Source organism: Cebus imitator, unplaced genomic scaffold (assembly GCF_001604975.1).
Source record: "Cebus imitator isolate Cc_AM_T3 unplaced genomic scaffold, Cebus_imitator-1.0 Scaffold345, whole genome shotgun sequence".
NCBI classification, from domain to species: Eukaryota; Metazoa; Chordata; class Mammalia; order Primates; family Cebidae; genus Cebus; species Cebus imitator.
In genome coordinates, this window is record NW_016107660.1 from 354,218 (window position 1) to 378,529 (window position 24,312).

Genomic DNA, 24,312 nt, shown 5'->3' on the forward strand with positions numbered 1-24,312 from the left:
ATTATATAAAGGTGTATATTCATTAATATTCCAATTATTGGGTTTTGGTCTTTTTTATTAGGATTATATATATATAGAATACTGTTTGATCAATAACTTATTTATAGAAATCATTAAGGATTTCTTTGTCAACAAGAACATTATCAGTTTAACAAATGTTCCAATTATAAATATATAATTTTAAATAAGTTACTGAATATGCTTCTTAGGTGAAATTCTTGAGTTACTTATCACCTAATCATTATGGTCATTCTTTGACAATTTATTTAAACACTTACTGTGCCCCTGTGTGTTCCAGGCATTGTGGTAGTTACCAGGAAGTTTTTCATATCCGAACTCTTCTAGTTGTGAAAGAACTCAAATTGAACTAGCTTAGACTACATGAGTTAGCTATTAAAAGTTCTGTATAAGAAAGATACAGCTAGGCACAGAGGCTGACGCTTATAGTCCCAGTATTTTGGGAGGCCAAGGCGGGCAGATCATTTGAGGTCAGGAGTTCAAAACCAGCCTGACCAACATGATGAAACCCTGTCTCTACTAAAAATACAAAAATTAGCCAAGTGTAGTGGTGGGCACCTGTAATCCCAGCTGCTTGGAGGCTGAGACAGGAGAATTGCTTGAACCTGGAGGCAGAGGTTGCAGTGAGCTGTGATCACGCCTCTGCACTCCAGCTTGGGTGACAGAGTGAGACTGTCTCAAAAAGAAAAAGAAAAAGAAAGACAAAGACACACTTCATAAGATAGATTATAAAAACTAAGTACTTTAAAAATAGTAAGATTTTTTTCTCTGTGTCCAACTCTAAATTTAACAGTTTGACTTTACTCTTTTCTCATGATTTTCTCCCCATGAGCAGAAATGGGGCTATGGCAGTTTTGTGTCTCTTATGTCACAGTTTTATCATTAGAGAGGCACTGGTGGAGTGTTTCTCTGGTTCCAGGTTTTAAAAACAAAAAGTTCATTGAAGTTCTCAGGTCCAGCTCAAGTTAATTGATTACACCTTAGTCTATTGCTGTATGTTAAGAGCAGAATCCTTTAAGAACATGACAGTTTCAGTTCAAATCACATGATAAGTATGGAGGAAAATAATAATTTCTTTGTGAAGAGGCTTAATGTTTCAAGATAAAGACAGAGGATGTGCTGGGCTGATAGAATAATGGAAGTCTCCTATAGCTAACAAACAAACTTGAGGGAGATTCTTCACTTCAAGGTGCTGACCATAAAATGTCAATACTAAACTATTTCTAGAACTCTGTAGAGGGTGTGTGTTAATTATTATGATCCTATTACAACTCTTTAAGATAATTAGGTAGAAGTGTTGCCTTCTCAATCATGGAGAAGCTGAGGCTCAGTGAAGGTAAATGATTGTTACAGGACAGGAGCATGAACCATAATAGTTAGGATTTGTTCCTTTTTTCCCAACTTTGACCTGGGTTCTATGATTAAGAGGTGTGTATCTCATAGAATCAAATCATCACCCTTCAAAAATATTGGCCAGTTTTTCCAGAAAAATCATGTCGTGTGTATGAAAGCCACAAACACACCGAAGTCATCTGTTTACAGCCCCCGGCTTCTTATAAATATGAAGACTATATAAATCAGGCATTTAAATCAAAGCACTGGAAATAAGCAACTGCTTTTTATCTGGATTGATTTTCCAGAGAATAGTCAATATTTAGCTATCACTTGATTGTTCTTATTAAAGAAGGTATTTCAAGGCTGTGAAATAAAAGGAAGAAATGAAGACAAATGAGTGTGTTCTAAACTTCTTTCCTCTAACCGTGTCCTATGAGATGTCATCAGAAGGAATGCACTTAGGAAAAATAAAATGATACAGAAAAGCCTGCTGAGTAATTACAAAATGATTACTTTTGTTTTTCCTCTGTTCATTTATATTTCACTTAAGGACAAACGTATATATGGTCTTTGCTTTTAGTTAATGCTCTGTAAAATAGAATAAAATGGCTATTCCTAAAGATGTCACATTGCTTTTCTATTATATATCCCTGTTAGATTAAATATGAGATGTACTTTTCTATTTATTTTTACAAAAATAATTTGCAATGTGATTTAGAAATGGAGGAGTAACATAAAATAATTTGACTAAAAATGGGTGTGATTTTTCTTATCTGAGGCTGCCAAAAATTCACCAAAGAAAAATCATTCAAATGTCTTTGTGGTTTGGTTTCTTTTAAAATTGAAAGTTGTGTTCTGTTTCATCATAAGAGAGGCTGTGAGCTTTAATTGATGAGCATTTATAAAATACTTCCACATTAAGATGAAATGACAAAAAGTCAAGATGAATTACTGAAAATTGTAGTTTCTTATTCCTTTATTCCCATTCTACTCCATGCCTGAATGACAACATGAAGATATATAAGCATAGGTGAGCTAGGTTTCATTGATTAATTCAGCAGCATTTATTTCCTGTGCATTCACAGTGTTAAGAGATAAATAAATTAAACAGCCCTCTCCTCTATGAGCTCATGGTAGAGAAGTATTCTGTATTTCCGATTTGTTTGACAACAAAACTTAATATGTATTTTCTTAAGCCTGAATACTGTGTAATTTCCTAGAACTTACTTTGTTTTGCTATATAAGAAACTAGCATGGTTATGAAAGTTAGATTAAGCTGGCTGTGAGGTAATCTGTGACATAGCCCTCATTATAAAGTTTACCCTTTGGAATTTAGAGTTTTCTGAGTGTGTTATGATTAATCAGGAGTGGACTATTGCCTGACCTATTTATTTACTTTATTCACTTTATAAGAGGGCAACCTCATCTAAAACCCCTGTCGTTTAAGTAAGAGAAAAATAGTACCCCTGTACTGCCAATTGCATTATGAAAGGATTGGGTTTTCATCTTCTTTGCAGTGTTTGTTTTTGGTTTTAATTTTGGCCACATATTAGAAAGCCATTGTCCTCCTTTCCATCAGCATTCCATCCCCACCGAGATACACACGTAAAGGTAAATGGTGAGAATATTAGGGATCCAGTTTGATATAATGAAAAGAATGTAGAGTTAGACCTGGATTAAAGTCCTAATTCCATTCGATATTTGGTAAACGATCTTGGCAAGTAGATTTACCTTATTCTGTAGCTTCCCTCATCTTTAAAACCAAGATAGTAAGTGTTATGAGCTGAATTACATCTCCTTTCTAAATTTATATATTAAAGTCATAACTCTCAGCACCTCAGAATGTGACTGCATTTGGAGATGGGGTTTTCTGAATGTGGTGTAATTAATCAGGAGTGGGATGTTTCTGACCTTGCTTTATTTTTCAGTTTCCAAGATTATTTTGATGGGTCATCATCTAATAAGGCTGATGCTCTTATAAGAAGAGAAAATTAGGGCATAGATTGGTACACAGGGAAAACCGTGAGAAGACACACGGAGAAGATGATTGTCTACAAGCCAAAAGAGAAGCTGTAGTAAAAACCAGCACTGCTGACACCTTGATCTTGAAATTCTAGCCTCCAGAATTACAAGACAATGAATTTCTGTTGTTTACGTTACCCAGCCTGTGGTACATTGTTATGCAACCCTAGCAAACTAATACAGCAAAAATATCTCAAGTGAAAAATATAAAGTTTTGTAATATTATACTGTATACTATAACATATAAATAATGTATACAGATAGCTGGTGTTAGTATCAATAGTGATATGAACATTAGTCTAGAGTTAGTATTGCTAGACAGTACCAAAGAGTTTGTGAAAGAAACATTGCCCCAAAGGAAAAACAATGAACTTACGAAAATGCCTTTAAGCAAGAGGGAATTTGAGTGTGTCCGTGGAAAATTTATTTTTAGATTAATTTTAATATCCACAGCATTGCGAATTCTACACTACTCATCTTCTTTTTCCTTAGTGGAAGTGTCCTGAAATTTAATGGGTAAACATAACTTTCTTTTATATTTTTGTGATATAACATGCTTCTGAAGTAATGTGTTGCTGATAAATATCATTACCCCTAAGATTTACTTACAAAGGATCATGATGTGTTTGTCAAGACTCATTGGTGTGTCCAGAAACTAAGTGTGATTGTATTTTTCTCAGACTTTCTGGGAGTTACAATTTATATAAGGTAACACAATAGAACATCTCAATAGTTGGCATCAGATTTGGAAATGACACAATTATTTGTTTCCTCTTCATTGATGCTTGAAAAATTCATAATTTTCCAATCAAAAGTTCCAACCAAGCATATTTGTAAGAACAGGGTTTGTACATAACCTATTACACCATGAAGAATGGCTCTCTTCCATGGTATTTACCACCAGGATTAAGTAGTGGTAGACTTTTTTACTCATGAAAAACATTTAGTGAATGTATAGAATATTATTTGTTTTATATTGTTCTTCCATTGGCTCCTTTGGACCCTTCAGCATTGGATACAATATATATGGGTCTCACTCTGTACACAAATTTGAGTTTCCATGTTATAAAACAGATTTAATGCTAAGCTGAACTGGTATTCATTCTGCTTATAAGTCTTTGAGTTGAAGCCTTGTTTCTGGAATATTGGGACATGCTCTGAAATGTTGCCTTTGTAGATCCTAGGAAGGAAAGATGTTTTCTGCTTTGATGCTATTTAGTTTTAATTGTTCTTCCTTCAACAGAGAGAAAGAGATTGCCCCACGGGGAGGGAGACCTCACCTTGTCTGAGCATTGTCTGAGAAGAAGTGGCTTTTTCTCATGATATGCTTAATTGTTAGGGAATGTTGTCAGTTTCTCAGCTTACTGAGCAGCAAATCTGCTCATTTCTTTTTTTTTTTTTTTTTTTTTTTTTTTTGAGACGGAGTTATCTTTTTTTTTCTTTGCCAAAGGAAAAGAATGTTCTTAAAAATAGATGAACTTTCTCTCTTAACGTTCAGTCTACTCAATGTTGCTTTGTTTAAGGCTATTTTATCATCAGTTCTGGTGTTTATTTCAAAAAATTTGAAATGGACAAAGTAGTCATAACAAGCCATCTATTCAATAAATAAACTGCAGAGCTCTTTTTAAAACGTGTATCACTTACCCTGCACTCCCTAGTGGCTCCCCCTGTAATGCAGAGGCCTTGTTTGCACTTTTTCCGTCTGTTATTCACCTTTCTCCCCTCCTTATGGAGCTCTTGATCTCTAGGGATGTTTTTACGGAGTCTTTATCCCATTAGGACAGCTTTGGAGCAGAGGACAGAGTCAAGAAGGGGAGGATCTGATTCTATTCTCAGCTCTACTACTTAGCAACAGATGAAGTTGTTTAATCTCCTTGAGTATCCATTTTCTTTTTTATTAAAATAATAACAAAAATATTTGCCATTAATATTTCAGGGAATGTTGAGGAAAGAGACATCAGAGGAGACACTCTGAAGGAAAGCAACTTGAAAACCATTCAATTCTATGGAAATATAAGGTCCAGCTATTATCAAATAGTGAACATAATTCACTCCCAAAACAGCTAGGGAGATGAAGGGCAGAGAAAAACCATGGAACAAACTAAGTGAAAGAAATTGAGAAAATGTATTCTTTGGGCTATCAGATATGATGAGATCCTTCAGTTAAATTTACGCCTCTCCTATTTGCTAGAAGAGATATTTGTCAGTTCCAAAGCCACAAGTCTTTCGCTTTTGGTTTTATTAGCTACATAGTAATTGATATGAATTTAAAAGATAGTTTTAATTTAATAGCAATAACTACATCTACTGGCAGACTATATTTTATGTCATTGATAGTCCATTTATTTTCCAAAAGGATTTACCAGTTTATAATAAAGAACACAAATGTGGGTAAGCCTGTGGGAGAGTAATAAAAAAGAAATAAGGAATAAGAAATCTGAAATGATAAAGGAAGACAGACATATACCTTACTGTTATGAGCTTTTATACCAAGCTCTCAGGCAATGATCAAAGAGAACCAGAGTAGGAGTCTGACATCTTATTTCTTATCCTAGTTTATCCATCATGTAGTTTGCACATAACTGTTATACTTATTTTATTACTTAATTTATTGTTCTACTTGTTATACTTGTCCACAAGTAAATTATCCAGTTCTCTTTAAATTTATCTCTCAGATTTCCCCTGGGAGATGCTTTCCAAACTTGTTCCATTTTAATAGCAATGGAATTATTTCAGGGAGGCTGATTTGCTTACACACACACACACACATGTACACACACACACACACGTATATATTGTATACACACACATTCATAGAACTAATATTGTATTATTGTATTTTAGTACTTTTATTAAGCCGTTTTACCTGTAGTTATTTGATAGAGTAAATAATAAATGAATTCTAGTCTATTGTATTTTTACCTAAACTTTTCTTGTTTTTCAGACACATGCATGCACACACACATAAATATATATAGGCTTATGTATATGCACATACAAATATGTAGGTATGTATTATTTTTATGTCTAAAGTGCATCTTAAACAAGACAAGGATTCTGTTTCTGTTAATAATCTCCCAGAAAAGTGATGTGCTATTTGGATATGAGACTGGAAATAGAACCAGTGCCACAGAGGCAAGGCCACAGGGTTTCTAAGTCAAAACAACAAGCACAATAAAATAATTACCTAAGTGATCCTAAATAAAGGAAAATTAAACTGCCATCAGCAATTATATTCTAATAAAATAAGCAGTAAAATGCCCAAAATTTAAGAACTTTGGAGAAATAGGTGAATGAGAAAAAATTATATTCCTCATTCTCTTCAAGAAACTGTTTATTTAGCTTGTTCTGTGACTATATTAAACTGCCACTCAGGACTCCTTCATGATTGATTGCATGGAAGACTGTTTGATCCTTTTCTCCTGCTCGACTGCTATCCCAACCACACGCACACAGAACACATACCAAAACACTCTGTCAATATCACCACCAGCTTCATCACAGTAAGTAGTTAGCCAATTATGAAAACAATAAGTCACACCCATTATTTGCACGGTGTGAGTTAAAAAAAAAATGTCATCCTTGTTAACTATTTGAAGATGAGGTGTATTTTCTTAATCTTTGTTAGTGGTGACTGTGTAGAGATTTCATTCCTGGAATACTGTGTTGGTTAAAACTTAGCAAAGCAGCCTTGCAAACTTGCAAATCCTGCAGTGTGAAATGGCCAAAATGCCACTAGATCAATTTTTTCTTCAGTTCAATTGATCAGTTTTTGCCAACAAGGATGAAATTTACATGATTCTGAAGATGACAATATATAGTATGATCTTGCATCAGCACACCGAACATGGTGAGAAGCCAGCAATCAGAAGTACAAGGCTCGGGAGAAAGCATGTAATATGGTATTGCATGGCTCAGAAGTGAAAATCTTTAATGGATTAAGTGGGGTTCTTATAGGTCCCAGGATGTTCCCAACAGGTTGATTTGTAATCCACCTTTAAAAATAATACAAACTTTTTTATTTGAAAATATAAAGCAAAGTAATTCTGTGTTCCCTGTAGGGCTCTAGGCATTTTATATTAAAATTAACACAAAGTATGTATTTACCTTTAAAAACCACGCAAGATGGCAAACGATGGAACGTAAAGAGAAAGAACAATAATAATATCAGAGTAAAAAATTGTAATTATTAATTAACTTCTAATGCCCCATAGCATTGGACTATGGGAGTATTCAGGATCTTTATTCACTCTTACCAGCAAATTCTTTACCAAGAATAGATATTTTCATATTTTTTTCTTCATAGCAAAATAATCATATGCCAGGTACTTTGTATCTTTTATGATCTCTTCACCTATAAAATTAGAATTATCTAACATAGTGACATTGTAAATTAAGAATAACAAAAGCAATACAAATAATTTTAAATCAGATTTTAATCTTTCATATCAAATATTGTCATAGTAAAGTTTTGCTTTTTGTTTATTTAAAGATTAAAGCCACTGGGACCTTCTAAACACATATAAGAAATTATATATTTATGTATTAAAATATTCTTCTCTGTATTGGGGCATTGAGAATTACTGGCAGGGTAGTGAATGAAAACTACAAGTAAAATGCTTATCGTTATTGATATGGTGGGATGGGCAAACAAGCTTGTGGAAACACCAACTTTGGGCGCTGTGACTTTGTTTTCATTCTGCTTTAGGTTGATACAAAAATGTGAAAAGAACCAAGTACAGACAGCTGTTTGCCCCATTGGTGTAGTTTATTGATACAGTTTATTGTGTAATTACGTTGGTATGTGGTGAAAAAAGGCTTTCAGAGGTAGAAGGCTCAGTCTGGACACTTAAAAACGGTACCACTTAAGTCAGATAATTGAGCGTCTGTTTCCAAATCTGTAAAACAGTGTTAAGATATAAAATATCCTATAGAATTATTTCAAAGAATCAGCAAATGAATTTGAAAATATTTTGCAAACTGTAAAGCACCATGCATATGTTGCTATCAGTTTTTTGACTTGTTACTTGTGTAGTGACAAAATTATTTCCTGATAGAGTATGAATTTGTCTCTGTAGCAGAATCCACTATATATTTAGGAAAGAAAAGTAAAAGATTTTTATAAATTGCCATGAAATGTCACAGGCTGATTTGCATTTTTTGGTGATTCTATACATTAATCACTGAGTAACCTTCAGTTTTCCAAATAAAGAATAAAGAGAGTAGTGATGACATTTGTAATCATCTACAGAGGAATTATTTAAATTCTTCACAGATGGAGAGATATCAAGGGTAAATCATTATACCCACATTTGTAATTTTAAGAAGATTTGAGGGTATTTGTGGGTGGTGGGAAGTAAACATTGCTTTGTGTATAGAATTAATCATAAACTTTGCATACCACAGTTCCAAACCTTCCAGATGAGTGCGGAGAGCTCTCCAGACACCATCCCCTAAGGATTGAGAAATTCATAAAAAAGAAAATAATGTTATGCTACATGTAATATACAAACTGAGCAAATTGGAGTAACTAGAATAGTGACCTTTCAAAGAAGACAAATTAGGTTCTATAAGCCTCAGAATTTAATGAGTGTTAGTGCTTTAGGAAGGATGACATATGACACATATTCCTAATTCTAGTCTCACAAGAGTTAACTTTATTATTTCTAAACAAGATAAATAACTCGCTTCTTTGGTTAACATAATTCCACCCAATACTCTCTGTAAACTAGCTCGGGAACACATGTGGGCCAGTGCTTGAGATTTTTAGTAAATGTTAAAGGTATCTGAATGGTGGTCTAATGCTGCTTTCAAATAGTTTTAAGGGTTGGAATGTGGTCTCTGGGAAATATACAAGAAGATCTGATGTCAAATGTGCTCTGAACTTTGAGATGAATAACTCGTGGAAGTATTCGCTGTGGATTACACCACATGCCTAAAACCACAGGGGCAACAAATGGCGGAGTCTTTTCTGGTCACCAAATCTAAATGGTTTTCCTCAGTTCAGATTAAAAACATGTTTCTTAAAATATACTTTTTATAAATTCTGAAATACAAATATTTATTTGTATTCCCATTTGCTTTGTAAGTAGTTCTAAATTAATATATTCCTAGTAGCTCCTGAGTTCATATGGATAATAGTAAAAAGACAAGTAAATAGTAAACATACTGATAAGCCCACTAATCATAATTGACAGTTACCACTTGTCATGTTCAAATTTCATTATCGGGGATGTTTTTTTCTAAGTTTCTTGTATCTTCTTCCTATTAGTTTGAAAAAGGAAATGAAAACTTATTTAATGCCAGATAAATAATACCATGAGGGAACCAAAAAAAAAAAAAAAGGTTCATTTTTAAAAGACTCCTGGCAATAACTTTTGTTACCATGTTTATAGCAACATAATAGTGAAATAGGCAAATGCATTTAGTCACGTAACTTGGTTTTCTCTGGCCACTGCTTTCTTTCCTGTGGGAGTGGAAGAAGGTACAGGCATGAGGGACATGGTTTGGACTGTTCTGTTATCTTCACTTTGGTAAGGCTCCTGGCTCCACTGACCAGATGATGCTGGTAGCTAAGAGACAGGGGACTTGTTTTCTCTCTTTTGCCTGTCCTAGCCAAGATGGAAAATGAAGCCTGCTGTTGAGGAAGGTCAGAAAGTTGTTTATCGCAATGTACCCAAGCTCCCATGCTTAGGATGTTATTTACCCTCTACCGTGATGCAGCAGGAGCTGAAGATGTCAAAAATGATTCTCACCAAAATCTGCTTTGTTATTCATTCATTTTGCCTGAGTCTTTAATTTGGGGTGATAGCTGCCTTCAGAAGCCTTGGGATCCATCCCTCTCAGTAACCAAATACTGTCACATGGGGGACATTTCCTTTCTACAGCTGTTGTGTGTAAGGTCTCAACAGTGTGATACAGCTGGCTGCATACAATACAGTACCTTGATGTCTCCCTGTCTCCTTGCTTTTGCAGCTGGCGCTACGTACATCTTTGGGAAAAGCGGTGGCCTCATCCTCTACACCTGGCCAGCCAATGACAGGCCCAGCACACGCTCTGATCGCCTTGCCGTGGGCTTCAGCACCACTGTGAAGGATGGCATCTTGGTCCGCATTGACAGTGCTCCAGGACTTGGTGACTTCCTCCAGCTTCACATAGTGAGTACCAGGACTTGGCCTGGATCTTCTCGTCTTATTGGTGGTCTGAGTTGGTGATTCAGGTAGATGCAGCAGAACATTCTAGATCAATGTGGCAAAGGTGCACATGCTTATAAAACATGGTTTTGAGGTGTGAATCATCATGCTTATAGGGTACCCGGAGGAAAATATTTAAAAACTCTTTCTTCTGCCCCAGGTATATAGAGAGGAAAAAGAAATTCTTTCTTTGCAGACTCCCTTCCCAACTCTGTGGTAGAACATTTAGCAGACTGCTAAGGGTATATTTAAGAGATTTACCTGGTATGGATCTTACCTGGTGCAAGCAGCAAAGCCAAGTGGAACGTTAACAGTCTCCTAGGCTGGGAGTTGGCAAACCTTCTGAAAAGAGGCAGAGAATAAATATTTTGGACTTTGCAGATCAGATAGTCTCTCTCAGAGATACTCACTTCTGCCTTTGTAATGTGAAAGCAGACAGAGACAATACATGTGTTTGAAAATACATGTGACTGTGTTCCAATAAAAACGTGTCTGTAGAAACAAGCTACAGATTATAATTAAGTGACCCCTGTCCTAGGCTTCAAACATCACTGTAGAGCTGTAAGAAATGTGTGATAAAAACTGAGAGCAGAGTGCCCGAGTGGGCAGGGCGAAGAGGACACAGGACAGTGATCAAGAGTTGAGTAATTCATGTGTATTGCATATTCAACATTTTGCTTTTGGTCTTGTCCATATGTCCTTAACAGCACTGCACCCTCAATCCCTGTAGATCATAAGAACACAGCAAAGGCTAAGAAATTAAAATGATTTGGAAGAAAAATTCTTCTAAGGATGGAAAATATTTTTATAGCAACAATTAACCCATTTTATCACCTGTGCAGTCTGCAGTTAAGAAAGTAGGCTAAAGAGAGATATGATTCTCATCCGTAAGTACCAAAAGCGCAGTCACCAAGAGCAAAGAGAGGAATTGTTCTCATTAGTTAGCAATGACAAGCCTAGAAAGAATGGATTTAATTTGGAGCAATAAGATTTAGTTTAAATAGCAGGAGGAAAAAGCAGTTAAGAAAAAATATCAACTGGGGATTACTACCAACCTCCAAAAAGGAGGAAAAAGTACATTGATTGGAATCTCTGAATCAGAGTTTTGCTAATGTGCAGGTGTACAGAGAGAAGCAGAGGATACAATTTCATTGCGGGTCCCTGGAGTTGGAGATGGCTGGCCGGAATCATGCATGGCAAGCTTAGCTCCCACTGCAGACCACATATCTGGCACTTGCTCTTCCAGCATGCCTTGAAAATGGGAGCAGTTTAAAGCACTAGGCTTGATCTGGAAGTCTGTCTGGCCCCAGTATAAGCTAGATCAGGGCAAGACTCTGCTTAGGAGCTTAGAAAAGAACTGGTTAGAGATGATCACCTTCAAAATGTGGTGGAGGAGTCTTGAATCAAGTTGTGAACTTTTTAATTCTTTCTCAGATGCTTCAGGAACCATATAGTGCTATGAGCCTGAGCTAAAACATTTTAAAAACCCATGCCAAGGAGCCAAAAAAAAAAAAAAAAAAGGCAGCCATACTTACTACACTTTATCTTTATTTGGCCTCTAAGAGCCACCATAATTTACAAAACTCTGTGAGATTTATGTTGCATATAACTTAATGACTATTTCATGGCGGCTATAACTAGACTATTATTACAAGCTCACTTGCATTTCCACAGTGATTTATCTTCTTGTTTTGTTCTTTCTGACTTCCTAAGAAAAATATGATTTGGCACGGATATGAGCATCTTTTTGAGTCAAATAATGTACTACTGGTCTATCCATTCCTGCTCGTTCATGTTTTGTAGAACATCTCTACTTTTAAGAGAGAGATTTTCCTATTTTCTGTTGGTTTACTTGAAATTGGCAGTGTTTTAATAAAGTTGTCATACAGATCATGGTAACTTCTAGGAGGAACCAGAACATGCCAGCATATAATAATATGCCATTATAAAGTTCTGTCATTTCTTTGGTGTCTTTGAAAAGTGAATGTGCTATACATACTTTCAGATTCAAGTAACATCCATTTGTGTGCATTTATTAGTGTGTGTATTCTGTATAAGCATACCCATTAGATTTGACGCGGTATAATATTATTTTCTTTATATGAGCAAAATTGCCAGACATATCAAAATGAAAAGAAATCTCTGAATTACTGTAGACACTTGGGTGATGCTGCCGATTGCTTAAACATTCTGTGAAAGCCCAATAGATTTTCCTTCGAATCTTAGATAAGGAGATGGTGTCACCTAACCTTTTCAGAAAAAAAGAAAAAAGGATCCTATGATGTGGAGAATCTGTGTGATTCTAGAGTGACCCTGACATGTTCATGGCCCTCTCGAGCCTGGGGCCTCTTCGTGGGTCTAGTCATTTGAAAGCATTTTTTATTTCCTTGCAGATTATCTCTTTGTCTGCACAGAAGAAGGCAGGTTTCTTATCACACTTGAAAATACAGAAAGCCAGGTAGAAGATTAAAAGACTTAATTCTTAAAACCAGCTTTTTGTTTTGAACATTTAAGTTGTTGCCATCAGGGAAATCAAACCATAAATACCTATTAAGATACTTTTATAACTTTATAATCTGTAAAAGATGGTTCTGTTTGTTGAATGGTTTGTTTTCTTGTACTAAAGAAAATTACTCAAAAGTAAAAGAGCTTTGGGGCCATCAATGAAAGTGGAAGGGACTGAGCATGAGGCAGAAGATGCTATTTCACCTTACAGTTTGCCTAGGAGAAGAGAAATCCCCTGGAGAAAAAAAAGAAAAAGACACAAGGGGTAGTTGAAAGCAGGTGGCTTACTCTGCTGTTTTTTGTTTGTTTGTTTGTTTTATTGCTATAACAGAATACTTCAGAGTTGGTAATTTATAAAGAAAATAAATCAATTTCTTACAGTTCTGGAGGCTGGGAAAGTCCAAGATCAAGGTGCTGGCAGGTTTGGTGTCTTGTGAGGGTCCAGTCTCCACCTCTAAGGTGAGCACTGCATCCTCAGAAGGAAAGGAACTCCGTGTTCTTATGTGGCAAAAGAGCAGAAAGACTGAACCCACTCTTGCAAGTCCCTTGTTAGGATAGCGTTCACCTAATCATGAAAGCAGAGCCCTCATGATCTAAACACCTCCCAACGTTGCTGCATTGGTGATCGGAACTTTGGGAGGCACATTCAGAGCATAACAGCAGAATAAATTCCAGGGATAAGAGAAGAGGACAGGGCTCTGCCTATTGATGTGCTTCAACAAGGGGTGACATGGGGGTAAAGCTTCATTCTTGGAGTATGAGTGTTCACTATAAAACAACAACAACAAAAACCTAAGTACTTTGGTGCTACTTCTGAGTGGCGGTCAGGCTAGTAAAGTTAGTCAAAATTAAGATACAAACTCTAAAATTAGCCAGTGGGGTGTGTGTGTGTGTGTGTGTGTGTGTGTGTGTGCGCGCGCATCAGAGTGAGAGTGAATGAGAGAGAGAGTTGAGGAGAAGGAGAAGACACAAAGAAAGCTTGTATTTTTTAAACTTTCAAAGAGGAAAATTCCTAGAAATTCCTGAAGTATTGTGAGCTGCATCAACATTGTCGTTGGAATATTTCCTTTTTACCCCCAATTGGACTTATTTGAAGGAAGAGAAAATGCTCTTCCAATAACACTAGAGAGCCTGACCCTGGGGTAAGCACCTGCTCTAGGATATAGCCCCAGGCAGGAGTGGCAAACAGGCTTCACCTTGCCTGCAATTTCTCAGAGCCTCACTCTCTCACTTCAAGCTTTACACTGGGAGGGTTTGTGAGAGCAGCGGGCAAATCCATAGGCAGGAGATCTAGCTTCCATTAGTCATGTCTGCCACATGTGCAGAAGTGAGGTTTTGTGAATGTACACTGCACATTTTTCATATCTGCTCTCAGCTCCACACTATCCCTCCTCGTGTGCTCCAATTTTCCCATTTCTTTTCTTTCATTATCTTGAAATCCCTAGGTATTAAAATTTCTTTGGAAAAGTGGTATCTTAAGCTCGTGTTGCACTGCAAGTCCTGGAATTACTTACTAATTCATTTAAAGTAGTCCGTCTTACTGCCATCCTTCTTATACCAGGCTAAGGTCAGATCCTGTGACAGAATTTAATTTTTGATAGGAGAGTTGGACAGAAAGAGGGATAAGTGACCATGGCTCATTTGGGGAAGTGCGAAGTTGTGTGGGATGGTAGAAATGAATGGGAAAACTTGGGTAAAATGAAGGTATTTGTGTCCTAGATTGAATAATTGAGGCAAGGAAGAAAAGGTCACCAAGACAGTTGAGTGCTATGAACACATTATAGGTAAACTCGTGTCGTGGGGGTTTGTTGTACAGATTATTTGATTACCCGGGTATTAAGCCTAGTACTCATTACGTATTTTTCCTGATGCTCTCCCTCCTCCTACTTTTCACCCTCCCAAAGGCCCCAGTGTGTGATGTTCTCCTCTGTGTGTTCATGTGTTCTCATCATTTAGCTTCTGCTTGTAAGGGAGAATATACGGTATTTGGTTTTCTCTTTCTGTGTCACTTTGCTAAAGATGATGGCTTCCAGCTTCATCCATGTCCCTGCAAAGAACATGATCTCATTCTTTTTTATGGCTGAAGAGCACATTTTTTTGTTTCATGATTTGTTCAGATTGTCTTTCATTCTGGCCAAGGGAGCAGAGGCTCTTATTTCTCTTGTTACTTTCTTTTAAACCTAAAGCATTCCCACTCATCTGGGCCTTAGGAAAGTTATATAGGTTTTGACAATAAGTACAGAACAAGACAAGGCTTTGGTCATTTTAAACAACCAGAGAGGGCCCGGAGAGAAAAATTATTTAGAAATTGCTTGCTTCAAATTAGCTAACATTTCTTTGTTTTGGGTTCACATTCCATGATGCAATATTTTCCGAATCAATTATAAATTGTTATATTAATAGAATCTTGAATTAAGCGTGTTTGAAAAAGGCAAAGAGATCTTTGTTGAAGCATATGTGCATAAAATGAGATTCCTTAAAGGGAGAGTGTCCTAGGATTGAGGAATTTTTTAAAAATAGATTTCACATATTAGCTTCTCTCCATTGAAATCAATTGTTGAGGAATTAAAGCTCAATTTTGGAGAAAAGCTGCTATCACTTGTGAGTGACATCTGCCTATTGACCCCACATCTAGGCTTTATGGAGCTGTGTCATGTTATACTCACCTCATTTATACAACAGGGAAAAAACTGAATAGGACTAGAGAAGAGATTAGCATGAAGTGCTTGTTATTACTATCATGAAACTCTTGACAACCTCCTTTCACCACCTATAAAATAGAAGGTTGCGGAGAACTGGGCAATAATTAGCTTCTCTTTATGTAGTTAATGCTGAGTGTAAAAAAGACATCCTATTAATTTCTTTCTTGTAATTTACAGCAAATCCTCTTGGATTCATTTTTTAATTATGAGCCTTTCAGCAACAGTGAAAATTTATGTGTTAGGGCATCTGTTTTGTTTGACAAGAATCTATAACCTTCCTCAGCTATTTCCTTCCTGACTTAAAATGTAGATTTTTACATAAACCAGGGTGAGGGGAATACAAAGAACTGCTGTCCAGATGGAGCCCTTTTCATGATGGCAAAATATTCTCCTTCCAAAAACTGGACCCTCTGAAAACAGATTGATAGTATTTTCTCAGTGTCACATTTGAGGAAATTGGATATTTATTAAGTTTCATTTGTATTGTTTTTACATAATTTATAGCACCCAAAGAGTCCTATAGACTATATGAAGTAAGCCGAATGATGATGAATTGTCTGTTCCTCCCATCTATTGCATCTATAAATTGCCAGCCTGGATGCTTCATTTGGGCTGTCTCTATGTGCGATATTTACAGTAAACCCTCAGCATCTTCTGGGATAGTCCTTGGTAAGGTTAGGGGCTGTTAGCTTAAATTCATCTCTGGATTTGGCCAGTGACAGAACTGGATTTGAATCAGAAACTGCATTTGGGGAACTCTCCAGTGGAGTACAGAAGAATGTTGGTGTTTTTGAGGCTGGTAATGCAAATAAAGAAGGAAAGAACAAGAAAACAACAGAGATATCCAACAGATGCAATTTTGTTTCCCATAGAGTGCTGTGCACTGCAGGTTGGCTCTGTATTTCCCTCCATTGCTATTTGCTCTTCGTGAAAAAGGCCTCTTTGGGTTTTCTGGGCTTAGGAGTTTTTCCAGATCATTAGCCACTTCTATGGAGAGGACCTGCTGGGCATTGTCTCTGCAGCTTTCAGCTTAGCCATGCTGTCCCAGCGGAGTCGGAGAAGAAGGTGGGAGAAAGGCGTGGAAGGGATGATTGGATGAAGTGACTGCTTATGTAACCTGGACCAGAGGCAGCTATCTGCAGGGGAGTTGGTGTGTGTTTTCTCAGATCTCTATTAGTCCCGTGATATTTCTATCTAAATCTGTTTACTTTGATTCCACACATGGTTTTTGAGAGACGTCAAGTTATGGAAAAATGCGGATTTGAGTTTCATTTCTGTCAGTGAGCTATTAGACTTTTAGTAAGTCATTCTACTACTTGGAGCTTCAGCTTCCTCTTCTTATAAATGGGCATAAAATATTATGTTGCAGAGTCTTCTCAAAGATCAAATGAAATAAAGTACTTAGAAGCTGTTTATTATTAGCAAAACACTGCACAAATGTAGAATGGTGGTTTTCCTAATAAAGTGGGTGCTGTAGAGGTGATGACTGCATTAGAGAAACATATATAGAAGGAAAGTTTTAGTTTAATTTTTTATATCAGTCTGCTGGGATTTTTTTAGGCAAAATTTTTAAATTTCGATCTCATCTGACAAATTGTAAATTTTATGAATTAACCAGATTCACAATGAAGACTTTTGGAGCATCTCTTTAGCATAAAGTGAAGAAGCTGGTTACTTCTGAGGGAATTTAGGTCATGACATGGGTTCAGTCGATAGGATAAGTGACCCTGTTGCCTCCTTGGTGTCTCGTTACATAGCATTGTGTTTCTATCCCTGTTACGAGGTGACAATGCATTGTGCTTCTATTCTCTTTACTATAAGCTTCCAAAGGGCTCTAGACTCAGCAGTGAAAGTGTCACCTGCCCTGTCCTGAAGTTCATTCTTTAATTGTATCAACCATGGGAAATGGGAATATGCCACTTCATATGAAAACAGGGAAAGAAGAGGAGGAGGAAAAGAGGGAAAGAGGAAAAGAGGAGGAAGAAGGAGAATAAAGAAAAGAAAAGAGCAAGAAGAAGAAGATGACAATCACCATGACCAGCACCACCACCAAGAAGTAGCAGCAGCGGGAAAGCTAAATCTTTCTAGACAGGCCTAGTATCAGAATGGTTTTAGACACCCCTTGGGCACCAGATAAAGTCACAAAGGGCTTGTTCCTGTACTTGGGGATCCATAGAGACCCCACAAAACAATGCTAGAACCAGAGTCCTAATGGGGATATGACCCGCCTGTGGGGAGCTAAGTAGGTCCCGCCACTAAGTAAACTGAAACCCTAAAACCAGAAATACAAGCAAAAATACTTCATAGATTTTGATTCCCCAAAATATGAAGGCAAAGTGAATTATAAATTTACTATGCAAGTAAAATTTACAATCATGCAATCCTAAAAATCAAGCTGACAAAGTGTGTGGGAAATAGTTTATGGCTGGTAGGAAATTATGAGAAGCAAAGGCCAAATGGCTCTGTCGTTCTCATTTATGGTTCATACAAGTGCCCTTAGACAGTTAATGTCGGTTATGTTTCAGAATCCTCAATGCTTAGACAATATGAATTTTGAAAAACTAAGATTAAGAGAATGTAGCTCCTGAGCATAATATATGATATATATAAGTTCAATTCTTACTATATGTCAGGAAAAGTGCTACGTGTTGGGGGTACTGTGACCAGCCTTGGCATACATAGCCTGAACAGGCTTGAAAAGCCACAGCAAATGCAAAAAACAAGAAATGAGGCTTTCTACTCATTATGAGGTGGTGTATATAAAACTCTCGTGCAACTTCTGTAACATAGTGAGCTTTCAATCCTAGGTAGATTTTGATACTATTGATACTCGAAGACTTTTCTTCAACTAACTCGTTTTAACTCAGAAAAAAAATGTTGTATTTTATTTTCCTAAGCAATGAATAAACTTTCATCAGGCCTCTGAAATTTGAAATGAAGCAATATAAAATTCTAAGGAGCTGGAATGGTACTGATTTAAAGACAGCTGGGTGGTATATATACTGGATTATTGCAGTTATCAAGCTAGCTGAATAAGTTCTGAATAGCAGAAGCTTTTCAGATGAATCTAAAATGCAACAAGCAAGGCAAACTCTTAAGTGCCATCACATGAGTGCTGGGGTTCACAGGACTTAATGGCAAGCCTCCCTTAACACCGTCGGTTGGATGAATTATCTCACTGACCCATCGCTTGCACTGCTGCTCGTCATTACTCCTGGGGTATTGTTCAGTGCAGCAGGGCAAGGATTAACTCATTGACTCCCTGAAGCTGTAGATGATGGATTTTAGATCCCTAGCTGTATTCAGAAGGCATAAGAGCTCAGTGTATTGATGGGGGAATTCATTAGCCACCCACTCCACAGAATCAGTTTCTTAGATCCTGGTGCTGTCACTGCTGCTGTTGCAACTTGTTAGTGTTTCAGGGATAGATGTCAGAGGCAACTGTATAACTACATTAGCCTCACAGATGGTACTGACAGCCAGACCTGTCATTTCTTGGCCTACGATGACACCTCGGGAGCCTAAAATCACTTAAAGACATTTAGATAGGCCCTGTTGATTCGACCAAGCTAACCTTCATCCTGAAATCAATTCATACTCAGGATGACAGGAAATGATTGGTCATTAAGGGCTCGTATTCTATTTTTGAGTCCTTAGTTAACCTCTTATAATTTAGTATATTTTCCTTCGTCCATTTCTGTAAAACGGCAGGTAATTTAATGGCATAGATTATTACTTCCTACATTTATTCAGGAGCATGTCTTTTAGAGATCATCTTATATTGCTACCATTACTATCACTTTCCGCTAATACTGATTGACAAAATACCAGGTTCCAGACACTGTACAGGAACTTTGTTTACACTGTCTTATAATGAGCTCACAACCACTCAGTGAGGTAGTCACTATTAATATCCTCATTTTATAATTGAGGCAACTAATGTTTAAAGAAGCTAAAGCATTTTCCCAAGATAGCACTACTAATAAACAGCTGAATGGGCTTTCAAATGCAATTCTGACCCTTAATTACTATTACACCCCTAATGAAAGTTTTAGATTAGAAAGCATAGTGGCAATAATTTTAATTCAATACATGCTTAGGAAACAGCAATTTACTTGGGATTGTTAGAGATGTGAAGAAGGTTAACATCTAGCGCGAGGAAATGAACATCATATGTACAAATCTTTCTTGAAACAGAATCAGCTTACAGACCAAAGAAGGTAAAAATATTGCTGGTTGCTGAGATTTTTTTTTAATGTACATAGATGGGATGGGGCAGATTTTGACTAGCGGAACCTGAAGCAAGAACACACCTGATGATAATACAGCCCGAGTGTAGTATCAAAGGAAATACAGGATGTATTCTCAAATTCATGAGTTCAGTTTGAACAGAATGAATGATGTAAGAAAAAAGGCAGGTAATATGGAGTAGCACAAAGAACACATGATTTAGGGGCAAGTGGTCTCTGATTCAAGGTCTAGTTCGGTCTCCAACTAGTTCTGTAGCCTCAGATGAATTATTTGACTGCTCCCTAAAATGCAGATGGCAATAATCCCAATTTGTAGCTCTGTGAATACTTATAACATATGGAAAAATCCCCGATCAGTTATCTGGCTCATAGAAAATGTTCCATCAATGATAGCCATGTTCTTGTGTTTTCTTTCCAAGTACTTTAGGTACGTAGTGTAGAAGATTTGAATGTTATACTTACACTAGCTTGTTTCTGAAAGCAAAGAGAAGACATTTAAATAATTTTTAGAAGATGAAATGGCCAGCACTTAATTTTTAGGGAGATTATGTACTTTGACTCTGTTAAAAGTGTTTTTCAACAGGTTGAAGGAAAACAGCAGGGTCCTGCGTAAGTGGTTCTAGAGAAACATTTTTAAAGACTTAATTTCTGACGATGAATATAAGGAGGTAATGACGATAAAACCAAAGAACAGAGATTGAATCGCCAGGTGTTGTCAGCTGGTTGTAAAAGGAGAGAAGCCAGGAATATCTAGATTGGGAAGGTTGTGATTTCATTACCAAAAACAAAACAGAGAAGTAAAACAGATAAGAGGTTGACTTTAGTGATGCAAAACAGAAAGCACCCAAGAGCCAGGCTGTTGAAATTTCCAATTGGAAATGCGTGATGAGCTCAGATGAGAGATGAGAGCTAGAGGCAGGGCCTAGAGAAGTCACAGCGTGGCAGTGACCGTGGAAGGTTTGAGGAGTGCTAACGTCTGGAGGGGGATGAATAAGTTGGGAAATATATGCATAAATTTACAAGATAAAGGAGGGGAAAAAAAGAGAACCAAAAGGGAAAGGCTAGAGGGTAGGGGATAACTTAGACAGTGAAGTTTTACAGAAATCAAAAGAATCAAGACTTCCAAACGCAAGTTGTTCCAGAGCTATTTTTTTTTTATACCTGTTAGGCCTCTTTCACCAGAAATCAGTTTAGAGAGATGTCTTCTTCATCTTTATTGGTATTTATTACGGCATATAACCTTTGCCATTTCAGGACTTTGACCACTATTCTGCATTTCTTTTCTGTCACAGGCATTATTAACTTAGAGCCAGAGGACCCAGCATCTACTCCTAGAGAACTGCCACCAATTAGCAGTTACCCTATGTAAATGGTAGAGGTGTAGCTACTATTCTGCCACCCTCATGGTATTGTGGGAAAAATTCAATGACAGAATGCAAGGGAACATGCCCTGTTATAATTGAAAAGCCCTACAAAATAAATAAGGTTTTTGTTTTGTTTTGTTTTATTTTAAATATCAACATTGGTATTCCTACCACTCAGCTAAGCTCTTGGTACCTAAGGAAATTGTGATTGGAGACCTGGAAATGAAGACCAAAGAGATGCTGAGATGGTTGTCATTTCCAATAGGAAGGTTAGCAACCAGGCAATTGGCGTATCAGAGCCCAAACGTGAATGGCTCAACTGCTGGACCCTGTAAGCTGCTGTGGTCCTCAAATGATGTCCTTATCTGGTTCATCTCTCCTCTCTTGGCACCTCACATTTGGAGCTGCAGTTTGGAGAGGGAGATTTGGATTTAAATCATACTGCAGTTTCCTAAAAAGAACAAATCCCCTGATCCTAGTGATCATGTGCAATGAGGCATGGAATCTGATTACCCTTATCATTATCTTAGCTTGGATAGCTACAAATATGACTAATGGTTATGAAATTTTCCAGCCCTCTATTAAATGCAAAAGGCAGTACTTAGGTCACTAAACCCTCTTGAAAATAACTCCACTGCTTGACTTTTCATGGCTAAAAACCCATATTCTTAGACTAAGAGGATTAAGTAACCTTTTGTTAAAGGTGTTAAGGAAAGGAAAGAGGTCTTAAGCATTGATATGTTTGAGTCCAGTGTCACAGATTTAGATAGATACTGCTTTTCATAATTTTCTATTCAATATAATACAATATATTGGTAACGTATATTGGGTGTGTTGAGTTTAGCAGAACCTGTGATATTTATTTAAATTTGCAGTTAAGAAAGATAAACAGGAATAGAGAATGGAACATAGAATTTTGGCTAAAGCAGCATACATAATTTAAAATAAGTCACTTTCTTTTTGGATTCAAAGAAACTCACTTTACAATATGTTTGTTTGCTTCCCAGTGTTTTTTTTTTTTTTTTCCAATGACATTAAGGCACCCAATTACCGCCAAGCTACTTACTTAAATACTCCTATGCAAAATGAAAGGCCTGGCCTGGAAACTAAGCTGAGGTTTTGAATGCAATGCAGTAGAATACGTGTTTTAGAGGTAACTTTAGTTCCCATATCTCAATAAAAACCCTTTCAAATTTTGTGTATCAGAAAAGATTATTGGATAAATGCATTCTCATCTTTCAGTGTATGACAAATGCTATATCAGAAGTCCTCAAATACACTTGCTTAAAAACTGTAATTGATCTCAAATAACACAAAAACCCATTTGTTCCTACTGCAGTCAGTATTGAATTTCCTATATTTGTAATTTAAATCCAGATATGAGTGTCCTCACAGCAGCTCCAGCCTGTCATCCCTTGGTCTGTTAGCTTCTAATGTCTAGCAACAGAGTATAGTAAATATTTGAAAGGTAGACCTTCACACTGAAAATCACATTTATTGAAGTGGGAGCAGATTCCATTTAATTTTCCTCTTACTTGATGCCTAATTCCTCAGGTTAACAGGCTTTCATGTTTGCTGCTTATATCAGCAGTACTGGAGCTGGTTTTGTTGCATGGCTAAACAGCAAAGCTTAAATTCAATACTAGAGTGTGAAAGAGAAAAATGAGCTTTGGTGTGACGTGTGAATGACGTGGTTTTCCAAAATACCAGGAATGCACGATGAATGATCCACAAAGCACAGCCACGTCTTAAAAGAAGACAAAAATCTTTCTGAGGTTTAGTTGAGAAAAGATACAGGAGCACATAGCAAAAACTATAACATGACACACTTAGTTTTAGGTAAGATGCAGGTTGAGAGAATAGAATTCCCAAGTTAAAATTAGCCAGGCCAGGGCTGGGAACAGTGGCTCATGCCTATAATCCCAGCACTTTGGGAGGCCGAGGAGGGCAGATCACCTGAGGTAGGAAGTTTGAGACCAGCCTGACAAACATGGTGAAACCTCATCTCTGATAAAAATACAAAGTTAGCCGGGTGTGGTGGTGCATGCCTGTAATCCCAGCTACTCGGGAGGCTGAGGCAAGAGAATCACTTGAACCCAGGAGGCAGAGGTTTCGGTGAGTTGAGATCGTGCCATTGCACTCCAGCCTGGGCAACAAGAGCAAAACTCTGTTTCCAAAAAAAAAAAAAAAATTAGCCAGGCCAGCAGAAATGAGTAACCTACTGTTACAGTTTGGATCCGTGTCCCCACTCAAATCTCATGCTCAATTGTAATCCACAGTATTGGAGATGGACCTTGGAGGGAGGTGATTGGATCAGGGAGTGTTTTCTAATGGTTTAGCACCATCCCCCAACTGCTGTTCTTGGGATGGAGTTCTCATAAAATCTGGTTGTGTAAAGTGTGTAGCACATTCCCTGTCTCTCTCTTCCTCATGCTTCAGCCATGTGAGATGTGCCAGCTTCCCCTTTGCCTCCTGCCATGATTGTAAGTTTCCTGAGGCCTCCCCAGCCCTGCTTCCTATATAGCCTATGGAACTATGAGCCGATTAAACCCCTTTTCTTATAAATTACCCATTCTCAAGTATTTCTTTATATTAATGCAAGAAAGGACTAATACACCTACTTTGCTGAAAACAATTTAATTATTTACTTAACCACCTACTGCTATCAAGTATAGTTCTAAGTGCTTGGGATCCAAGAGTGAAAAAGGTAGACAAACTCCCTGTCCTCACGGTGCTTACATTCTAGTGGGGGAGTCCTTAATGGAGACAAGCAATCAGAACTTGAATTTGCAGGATTTTGTTACAAGGGATATCATACATATTTCATTAATTAATTAGTTAATGGACTGTGAGGATCTCCTTCAAACTTTCATTTTCATCTTTGTATTTTTCTTTATCTCCCAAATTTCCAGTTTAATCTTTT

The 24,312-nt window shown here is 37.1% G+C and overlaps 1 protein-coding gene across 11 annotated transcripts in view; it reads left to right on the forward strand.

Moving 5' to 3' along the window:
* The window catches only part of LOC108287484 (neurexin-3-beta), a 584,298-nt gene that overhangs the window by 175,312 nt on the left and 384,674 nt on the right, over positions 1–24,312 (forward strand). For 10 of the 11 annotated variants that reach the window (XM_017505915.2, XM_017505920.2, XM_017505922.2 and 7 more), the window contains exon 2: positions 10,351–10,532. In XM_017505915.2, coding sequence (XP_017361404.1) covers positions 10,351–10,532 — 182 coding nt within the window. Of the gene's footprint in view, positions 1–3,396; positions 3,403–10,350; positions 10,533–24,312 lie in introns of all 11 variants that reach the window. The other variant, XM_017505923.1, reaches the window with a different exon arrangement.